Source organism: Osmerus mordax, chromosome 7 (genome assembly GCF_038355195.1).
Source record: "Osmerus mordax isolate fOsmMor3 chromosome 7, fOsmMor3.pri, whole genome shotgun sequence".
NCBI lineage: Eukaryota > Metazoa > Chordata > Actinopteri > Osmeriformes > Osmeridae > Osmerus > Osmerus mordax.
Window position 1 is genome coordinate 5,642,957 of NC_090056.1, and position 10,995 is coordinate 5,653,951.

At 47.5% G+C, this 10,995-nt stretch overlaps 1 protein-coding gene across 1 annotated transcript; it reads right to left on the reverse strand.

Annotated features, from left to right (window-relative positions):
- Positions 1-535: 535 nt before the first annotated feature.
- camkvl (CaM kinase-like vesicle-associated, like) lies at positions 536-10,034 on the reverse strand. Its single transcript, XM_067240940.1, has 10 exons — positions 9,937-10,034; positions 8,486-8,617; positions 7,681-7,755; positions 6,795-6,933; positions 4,796-4,916; positions 4,308-4,383; positions 3,881-4,017; positions 3,560-3,638; positions 3,361-3,448; positions 536-2,065 (listed from the first exon to the last, which is right to left on the reverse strand). Exons 1-10 carry the CDS (start codon positions 10,032-10,034, stop codon positions 536-538), a joined length of 2,475 nt encoding a protein of 824 aa, XP_067097041.1.
- Positions 10,035-10,995: the final 961 nt, after the last annotated feature.

Below are 10,995 nucleotides of genomic sequence, written 5' to 3' on the forward strand. Positions count from 1 at the left end.
CTAACAGGAAGTCAATCTGTTTCCGTTTTCAGATCCTAAACGTGAGACACACCTCTCTCATCTTAGTGTTGGAATTTAATAAAGAAATACCAAGATGGTTCAGTCATTTCATAAAGAATACATCTTTATATTATTGTTACTGTTTATCTAGTTGTTGGAAAGTTAGAATGGTAGAAATGACGACTGGTCCATCTCATTTAACCCTTGTGTTATCTTCGGGTCATTGTGACCCTTCAGTCATTGTGATCCCCCATGTGTTGCGACAACTTTACCTCATACAAAAATAAAATAAAAATAAAAATAAAATTTTCTTTTAACCGTCGGGCTGTCTCACACCCCCCACAGCGCGAAGGTTAAAATATTTTTTTTAAATTTGTTTTTGTACTGGGTAAAGTTGTTGCAGCACAATGATGGGTCGTTGTGAACCTTCGGGTCACAATGACCCGAAGGCAGCACAAGTGTTAAGCTTCTAAATGCAGCAGTGTCTTTTCCTTGTCCCTCTGTTCTGTAATCCAGACATACTCTCAATGCTGCCTCACGGGCCCCTTCCTCCCATACTGGCGCTCGGGGACTGACTGGAGAGCGTAGCCCCCCGCTGCCCATCTCTCTCCTCCTGTTCCCCTGACTGGCCCGGGGACTGGGTGGGCGGGGAGGGCGGGGGGTATGAAGGAGGGGGGATGGTGAGGTGGGGAAGGGAGGGCAGGGGGGGCCTGGGGGAGGTAGGGAGGGGCGGGGGAGTTGCGGCGGCGGAACCTGCGCGGGTCACCATGGGTGAGGTGTGGGTGCTCCGGGCACGGGGCGGCTCGTGGGGGCAGTCACTGATCTGCTCCATCAGCGAGGGCATGTCGCCCTCTATCTTCTCCAGCACGGCCGCCATCTGCTTCTCGATCTGCTCGATCACGCTGTCCATCTGCCAGTCGCTGCTGCTGCCAATCCCTCCCACCCCTCCCTGGGGCTGACCCCGGTACATCCCCATCCCCGCCCCGCCCGTGTACAGAGAGCAGTAAGGACTCCCGTAACCCCCCGTCATGCTCATCCCCATGGCCCCCACCTCGGGGTTGTACGGGGTGGCGTTGCGGCCCAGACTAGCGGAGCTCCCTACACTGTAGGAGCCAGGGGCCGGGGTAGGCCCACCCCTTGCCATGCTGAACTCCGCACTGTGCCTCTCCACCCTCACTCCTGTCCCCCGCCTCGTCACAGGGCTGACATCGCCCCTAACCCTCACGCCTAACACCGCCTCGGCTGCCACTCCCACCACTGTCTCCGCCCCCACCCCGACCGCCACTGGTTTTTCAGCCACTTCCTCCGGGAGCTGGGTTTGACACCAGCTGGCCTCGTTCTCATCCTTATCCCCGTCCTGCACCACTGGCCTCCTCTCTGTTGAGGGCGCTGTGGCCGGGACAGTAGTAGCGGTGGTGCCCGAGACTGAGCCATGGAGTGTAGCGGCCATCTTGCGTCGGTTGTGGGTGTCAGGGGAGGTGGACGTGTGTTTCTTGCCAGCCTTGCTAAGCAGCGTTGAGGCGTCTGCCTCTGGGACTGCCCCTTTGGTCACAAGGGAGTCTGGGAGTTCAGTGGGGTCAGGGGTAACGGCGGGAGGTGTTTTGGTGTCCGGTACCATTTTGTTCTGCCCCAAAACAGCCGCCATTTTTCTGCCGCCGTCCACGGCGCCTCTCTTTGCCCCGCCCTTGTCTGATTCCACTCCGGATGGCGCCGTTTGCAATTGGCCAGGCTGAGAGAGAGGGTCGCTGGTGGCCGAGGGGGATATCCCTACTGAGGGGCTGAGGGGGATTCCCTTCTTCACCCCTCCTCCCCCGTTTCTCTCCCCCTCCGGCCCTTCCCCTGTGGGGGTGCTCTCCACTGTCACCTCCGGAGACCCGGCGCTCGGTACAACCCTTCCCTCGCCCTCCCCTCCCTTCCCTCCCGGGCCCTCACTAGGTGGCGCCCCCTGGTCTTCCTTTCCTCCTCCTCCTCCTCCACCTTTCCCCTTCCCAACCACCGCCGCTCCGTCATTCTGGGCCTCCGAGTTCCGCAGGCGCTGCATGAAAGTCGTGACACGTATCGCTTTCTACGAGGGGGAGAAATGCAGCAGAGAGAGAAAAAGATAGAAAGCGAGAGAGAGAAAAGAGGTCATTAGGGACATCATTGTTTAGGCACTGGATCACACACAACAGTGTTTACGTATTTACATCAGAGCTGAGTGATAACAGGATTGAGGCATTTCAGGCAGTCTGATCGTACAAGATCAAACTTGGCACTCTGCAAACCCATCTCTCAGGGGAGTGAAGCTCTAGTGAAGTGAGCGCTGCAGACATAGAGCCAACTACTTCCTTATGAGAGGTTGTGGCCTATTTCAGAAGCTACCCAAATTCCCTGCTGTACCGCCTACACGTTAGCAGATATGCTAAACGCGAAAAGGTAGAAGCAATGCGGTGCGAGAGCTCAGCCATGTTGCTGACACCGATCTGTGTTCCAACAGATCTTCAAAGACTGTCGGAACACGAGATGTTTGATTTGATGCTGGTTTGTTGCAGACCGTTATGGCTGGCGTTCAGCTTTAATACGGTACCAAGGCACAGTATGGTGTCAATGAGAGAGCCAGGAATCACTTCAAAGGGATGATAAGAGGGTCCAAATACTCAATCACTGCATCTCTCTAGTCCAGACTGGCTTCCTCTTGTCCTCTCCTTATCTCACCTCCTTCCCTTCATCTCCACCCACCTCTAAATATCTGGATGGGTAGATAGCTAAGCGTACCGCCCTCCGTCAGAGGAAGTTGTCCTCTGGGAGCAGCACAGATGAAGGGAAGCAAAGGACAAGAGAAGTGGCAGCCATTTTGGGCAGTTGAGATGCACCCAACGAAGGGCGGAGGTGGGGCGGATGGAACTCTGTTGGGATAGGCTGAGTGACAGGAGGACCAGAGACGGAACACGCCCATGATGACATTTACCGGGGGGGGAACCGGACCAAAAACCTTTCTGTACGCTCCACAGAACATGGACTTTTCACGTCAACAAAATGCTTACATCTGGATGGAAATGGGGGAATGTCCAGTTCTATTTACTATTTGAAATTGGTTGATTATGCTGCTGTATTGAGCTGGAAACAGCATGTAGGATATGTATGGGAGTCTCTCTGCCCCAACCCCCCCACTCTCCTCACGGAGAACTACAATACCTTCAGCTCCTGGGACACATGCAAGGAGAAAGAATCAAGACTGTTAGGGCTGTTACCGTGGCGGTCCAGCCATAGGCAAAATCTGACCATCATCATCATCACTGTCATCATCATTTTAATCATCATTGCGTTCATCATTATCATCATCATTAATCATCAGCATTAATATCATCATTATGATCTTACCCTCCACTTGGCTTTGGCAAAGTTCTTCTCAAACTGGGCACACACTCCTGCCTTCAGATTCTTCTCTGAGGCCCCATTCCCTGCAATCCTGACACACACGCACACGCACACACACACATACACAACAACTATCAGTTTAAGACAGATTTTTTTTATTTGAACTGATCGATTGAATGTGTGTGTGTGTGTTTATGCGTACCACTCATGCCACAGTGCATCCTGGGCCGTAATCCTAAGCATCTGGTCTACCTCCATCAGCCTGCACACCAGCTCCTTGGCTGAGATAGAGAGGGAGACAGAGAGAGGGAGACAGAGAGAGGGAGACAGAGGAAGAGAGAAAAATACATTTACTAGCACAAACAAATCTTAAACTTGACTCTTTCAAACGCTTATATTGTGTCTGTGGCTAATCAAATGGTTGGTTGAGTATTCTTGAACAGCCTTGATCACGATCGTTATGATGCAGGGCTACTGTTAAAAAGTATGTATTTTTCTCCCCTCTAGTGGTGAAAGACTGTACCTGCAGGAGAGATGTCGTCCCAGTACGGGGAGTCGAACTCAAACTCTCCGCCGACGATGCGACAGAAGATGATTCGATTGTGTAAATCAGTGTTTTCCTCCTCCGTTTCATCGTAAAACGGAGGATTACCCGATAGACTGGCAGAAGATAAAGACCGCGAAAAAGAGAGGGGGAGGGGGGGTAGAAATTGTTTTATTTTTATGTTTGCTTTGAAATGTAAAACATTTAAAACAATGCCGAGAAAACACTTGAACTGAAATAAACAGTGGAGGGAGAGGAAAAGAGAGAGGAAAAGCCAAAGTGAAAGAGAGAGGGATAGAGTTCTCAATATGACCATAAATGCCCAGATGCATATTACACAACAAATGTTCTGATTTGTCTGCAAGGTGATCAAAGCTGTCAATGTGTGGCTGTCGTGGTCACTTACAGTATGTACATGATGACCCCCACAGCCCAGCAGTCCACTGGCCGACCATACCGGTGACGAGCTACTACTTCAGGAGCTGAGAGAGAGAGAGAGAGAGAAGGAGAGCAGAACTTTTTCGAACTATTTGTTTGCTACTGTAAAGTTCATGGTGACACTTCTATCACAAAATCTAATTTAAAAGTATAGTTGCTCTCTCTGTCGTTCAATCCCCTCCTCTCTCTCTTGATTCATCTTTCTAATTACGTTGTGGTGTGAGTGACTGCTCTGGCCTTTCACTGAGCACTGAGGCTGGGAATACAGTCCATAAGTCTCCTCTCAAATGAACCTTCTGGAAATAACCTGCGTGTGATGACTTTAAGAATAATAACCCTTAACTTCAGTCCCAACCAAAGAGAGAGAGTTTGAAACTGTAGAGCAGAGAGATTAACTGAAGGAGTTTAGGAGAACGTTGAGAGGATGCGGGCTTAAGGACGAGGGGGATTCCTTACCCAGGTATTCTGGTGTTCCACAGGGCTCTGTGATGGAACCGTTCTCGAACTTGGACAGGTAGAAGTCACGCAGAACGACTTTCTTGTGGTTGTTCTCAGTGTAGTACATCAGGTTCTCCAGCTGCGGAGTAGAACAACAACAATAAGCTGCAACCTCATGAAAAAGCATTCATGAGATGCACAATTATTATTTGGAGCTATTATATTTAGCTGGCTCTTTTCCTGGGCATGTCCAGAGTTTCCAGACCATTTAAGGCAAAACAATGCCGCCGGATGCCAACTATCTGCACCTATAACCCCTGAACCACATGTCCCAAATGTGTGGAGCTTGTGTACACACACATACCAATTCATACAAGCCTAAAGTACGCACACACACACACACACACACACACACACACACACACACACACACACACACACACACACACACACACACACACACACACACACACACACACACACACACAATCCAGAAGCCTTCTTCCAGAAGCTTTCTGGTGATTTGGGATTGATGCCTGCTGACCTTAATAATTCCTGTGAGGCAGAGGGATGCCTCAGGACTGATGTATGTATGAGACTGTGGATGTCAGGTCTCTTCTGAGTTTAAAAGACAAGTCCATCATTGCAGCAAGACCCGCAGTCGTCCAAACTTATCTGATCTGATTCGTCAAATCATGTCCCCGGGCAAATGACAATTAATCACAACGAACTCAAGTCAACTGTCTTCTGATTTGACCTACTCTTTAAATGAAGCAAACTGAATGAGCCACTTTTTCATTCAGTAGAGTCTCTGCCCTACTATAAATATGGTTTCAGTGGGTTTATCTAATGGTTTTGGTTTAGATGCTTGGCTAATGGAATTGTTTTGGTCTGCTGACCAGCAACAGTAGCTCGTCTATAACAGTAAAATCTGTCACTTTAGTTTGTTTATATTAAAGGCACATTCAATAAAAGTGACATTTAAGCTATGTTGCAAAGTTGTATTGCGAGTTGGCACAGGCCATCTTTAGAGGCAAATACCTGTTTGGTCTAATGGTAAATCATTTACATTTAGTCATTTAGCAGACGCTCTTATCCAGAGCAACTTACAGTAAATACAGGGACATTCCCCCGAGGCAAGTAGGGTGAAGTGCCTTGCCCAAGGACACAACGTCAGTTGGCATGACCAGGAATCGAACTGGCAACCTTCGGATTACTAGCCCGATTCCCTCACCGCTCAGCCACCTGACTCCCTATCATGTGGAAGGTTGGCAGTTTAAAGCCCAGCAGTCCTGACGGTGCCTACCTTTCCCTCAAGAATGGAATAATCTAGAACAAAGCCGAACCTGACTAGCTTTAATAGCAGAGTTATATGGTGTTCATTCTTTCAGAGGACAGTCATACCCAGTGTGCAGTTCATACTTTCCACCACTAGAGGCTATCCAAGGTCTACAAGAAGTCATTCCTCCATCTAAGTTCTGTGTGATGTTAACGACTTGTGATGAAAATATTAAATTATGTTGTGTGTGGGGGTGTGTGTGGGGGGGTTATTTTTCACTGGAGACTGCATTAAGCCATAAAGACAGTGTTTACTCTGGCATTGAGAGCTGTTAGCAACATTAAAGTAGTAAGTGGAGATGTCAAAGCATTGCCTTGATGAGTCTACAGAGACATTTTACATTTAGTCATTTAGCAGACGCTCTTATCCAGAGCGACTTACAGTAAGTACAGGGACATTCTCCCGAGGCAAGTAGGGTGAAGTGCCTTGCCCAAGGACACAACGTCAGTTGGCATGACCGGGAATCGAACTGGCAACCTTCGGATTACTAGCCCGACTCCCTCACCGCTCAGCCAACTGACTCCCTGAGAGACATTCTGTTTACTAAATACGAAAAATTGCTTTCCAAGACGCACGACCAAGAGCCATTAGAAACTGTGGATCGTGCTTACACACACACACACACACACATGCGCGCGCACGCACACGTGCACACACTGCACACACCATACTAAATACCTTCAGGTTCCTATGCACAATGTTGAGGGAGTGCAGGTAAGCCACTGCTTCTAGAACTTGTCGGATGACGTTCGACGCATCCCTCTCTGTGTAGTTCCCTTGATCCAGGATCCAGTCAAACACATCTCCTCCCGTGGCCCTGAGACACACACACAAATGGACATACACAGACAGACAGATGCACACACACACACACAAACACACACACACATTAGATACACCATTGTAAGCCTTCATTAACAAACCGAACACCGTTTTCAAAGTGAACTGTTGAGTTTTTTAATACTTCTTGTGTAGCAATCAACTTGGCCCAGCCTGGAGCTAACCCAACTGTGCAGTTAGACTGCAGTCATTTCTCTAAACGACTTGATTAATTTGGGGGAGACAGCAGAACAGTGGTGTGATTATCATGGGGTGTGCAGAGCTGTTGAAGTACCATTTGTGTGTTGTAATATCAGGTCAGACACACACACACACCAACACACACACACACACACACACCGTGCCCAAGACACATAAGTAACTACAAGGGAAGGTAAGAAATGTATTGACCTGGTGACGTGAACAAGTGCATTAGAGAGCAACAATCCAGGGAGATCTCTATAGAGAACCGCTCAGAGCGAGCGAGCTTGAGAAAGCTACAGATAATGAAGAAGTTGTTACTGAGGACACATTGTCCTAACACTCCCTATCTATAACTGCCAGGGGAGAACAAAGTAGGGTATAAAAAGATCATCCCCTGCCAACACACACACACGCACGCACACATACACACACACACACACACACACACACACACACACACACACACACACACACACCACACATTAACTAACTTAGAAACATACAAGAAGGCCAGGAGTTTGGCAGAGAAGGCAACACTCACAGCTCCTGGATGATGAAGTACTCCTTCCGGGTCTCAAAGGTGTCGATCAGTTGTAAGATGTTAGGGTGGTTGACCCTGCAACCAACAGAAGTGATTCAGAAGCTGCAAGGTTAGAACCTTGCAGAGAACTCCACAGTTCGGGCACTTTGTCTTTTATACTTGCTTTTATAGCCAGGTTGACTGCGTCAGAAAGTCAGTGGCAAAACATTGACTAAATTCTCCACAGAAATAAATAGCGAAAGAGAAGGGTTGACAAGTACTTTGTTAGGTTTCCACAGTAAACTAAACAGACAGACTGAAAGGGTTTTAGACCAGAGGCTCAACCGAACCTGTAAACTCTCTACATCCCTCATTTGCTTCCTGCTTCTCTAGATTTATCTCAGCTTCTCTCTGAAACTCGTTTTCTCCTAGCTCTTTCTTTCTTTCTCTTTCTTTCTTTCTTTCTTTCTTTCTTTCTTTCTTTCTTTCTTTCTTTCTTTCTTTCTTTCTTTCTTTCTGGTTCTTCATAGGTTTTTCTTAAATGAGGGGTTAGGTAAACATAATACATGTTCCTCATTCTCTCTTGCTCATAGGCACCCCATAGGCAGGGATTGGGAACAATGTGGTTGGCGATTAACTTGTACACATTTCTTCATAAAAGAAGCCAAAATACTTTAGGGGGCATAACTGCGGTCTACGCAGACTTGTGGCATGGCTATTGCTCTTCTGGGCTCCTCCTAGCCCTTCTTAGCTCCGGCGTAGCGCCGTGTCTTACTCCCCCCCCAGACACCCATCTGTCCATGGTTCCACAGTGACCCCCACGTACATCTTCAGGATCATGATCTCGTTCTTGGCGGCCTTGCGTACTTTCCTGCCGTCCTTCTTCAGGAACTTCTTACAGACGAAGACCTTGTCTGTCTGTCTGTCCTTCGCCAGACATAGCTCGCAGAACTCCTTCCTGCGGGCCGAGACAAAGAAAACAAGAAACAGACAGAGAGAGGGAGAGAGAGGGGAGGGGGGGGGGAGAAGTTCACGAAAAGCAGAAGAAAGCAGAAGGGAGAAGAGGAATGGAATGAGAGGAGGGGCCGGAACACAACTCCATCACCTTGGTGAAATGGGCTCAGCACAGTGTTCTATTGACAAGTCATACTGCATCAGCAACCGCAGTAAAACATTTTAATTAGCCTGGAACTGTGGGCCGCAACAAACATCCCAAAATTAGAGCACTGATATGTGCGTAAGGCCTGCAATTGAAACAGAATTAGTCATGTAAATAATACAGTTCACAAAGTCAGAAGGATCGTAACAATTGTAATCGAGGGACAATCTCCTAGTTTTGGCTTAAAGGGGTAGCGCAGACAAACTGATTTCCCTAATCTTATAGGTCAGTTCTAAATCATTTGTTAGGCCCTGCGAGCAAGTGACTGTACATTTGGGTTAGTTTGACATCATGTTTAAACTACACCTACACACACACACGCACACACACATTCACACGTTCAACACTCAAACATTCATAGTATGTATGTTTTCTGTTCAGTGTGCTTCCAGACAAATTGCAAGGAACAAAAAAGACAGATGTTTCTCCCTCCATGTGCCAAAGGATATTATGCTCAGTGTTCAATTTGGAGAGAAAAAACGTATGGTATTACTCTACCATCAACCAATAGATGTTTGTGTGTGTGCATGTGTGTGTACGGGTGTCGGTGTGTTGGCCGGTGGGTGTTATATGAAACAGGAGCAAAAAGCTCTTCAGACAGATGTTGGTGCAGCCATATGGCTTTCTACAGTGATCTCTGTGAGTGTGTGTGTTCATGAGTATAAGTGTGTGTGTGTGTGTACATTGCTCTGGGAAGAACAGGACCAAAACTGGGTCAACGAGGCAGAACGAGCTCTTAAAGAATATGTCCCTGAGTGTTTTAAGACAAATAACAAAATCTGTTCGGTGACATCCAATCGCCCCCGTGGTGAGGCTAGCCTATACGATATTTTCAGGTGCGTATCAGATATCAGAGTAAATTATACCAGAGTATCTCTGAAAAGTTTCAGTCTAGTTTGAATAAATAAACAAATGAGATAACAAATGAGATGAATTTGTTGATAAATCAACGAGTGAATGACTAAATGACAGAGTGCATGAAGAAGGGTTAGGTAAATAATGCTATATTGATCCCAGAGGGGGAAAGGAAAGGAATGGGAAACACAGAAATGGACACGCCACAATAACCTAACAACACATGAAAGGACTACATTTCTAATTACTCGTGTCGTGGGTACTCACGCTTTGAGGACCTGTCAATCTCGTACTTGTCAGTGACATCAGATATGCTGCTGTAGCTCCGCCCATCTCGCAGGGCAAGGCACCCAAATGGCATGGCGGCATCCACCTATCAGGGGCAGTCATCAGTCAAAACACTTCACGTTCCACACAGACACATGCATGGCTGAGTCATGTCAGTCCACATCATCAACGGACACATCTCACATCTCAAAATAATCTTAAAATGAGGATAGTGGATGAGTAGAGCTCAGCGGGCCAACGTTTCACCGCAGATCAAGAGATTGCAGGTTTAAACCCTGCCTTATACGTCGCTTTGAATGAAAACATCTGCTAGATGAACACATCACATTATCTTGGATTCTTGTCCCAGGGGTTAGAGTGATGTGTTCAAAAGAAACACCTTTCAGTAAACCTTTACGGGATATATAGTGCAGTATAGTAAATACTGTATTTTGTTCATGTCCAATCTTCTGAATTCAAACATACTTCAGAGATTTGTCTGAAAGGAGGAAACTGACCGCAGACTTAGTTCTACATAGCAAGAAGTCGCTCGTCATAGTCAGTATGAGCAAAAATAGCCAGATATTCCTTCAAGTGGAAGATGATGACAGCACTTGGTTTAGTGCCAGGGATGTTAAAAGATAGCCTACTAAGTCTCTCTTGGGAAAATGCTCCTCTCTCTCACTCTCTCTCCGTCTCTCTCTCTCTCCTCTCTCTCCTCTCCTCTCTCTCTCTCTCTTCTCTCTCTCTCTCTCTCTCTCTCTCTCTCTCTCTCTGTCTCTCTCTCTCTCCTCTCTGTCTCTCTCTCTCCTCTCTCTCTCTCTCTCTCTCTCTCTCTCTCCTCTCTCTCTCTCTCTCTCTCTCTGTCTCTCTCTCTCTCTCTCTCTCTCTCTCGTCTCTCTGTCTCTCTCTCTCTCTCTCTCTCTCTCTCTCTCTCTCTCTCTCTCTCTCTCTCTCTCTCTCTCTCTCTCTCTCTCCCTCTCTCTCTCTCTCTTCTGCTACACTCCCTAAAGCAGATGGCATTACAAGCACCAGGAGATGATGATAATGTCACA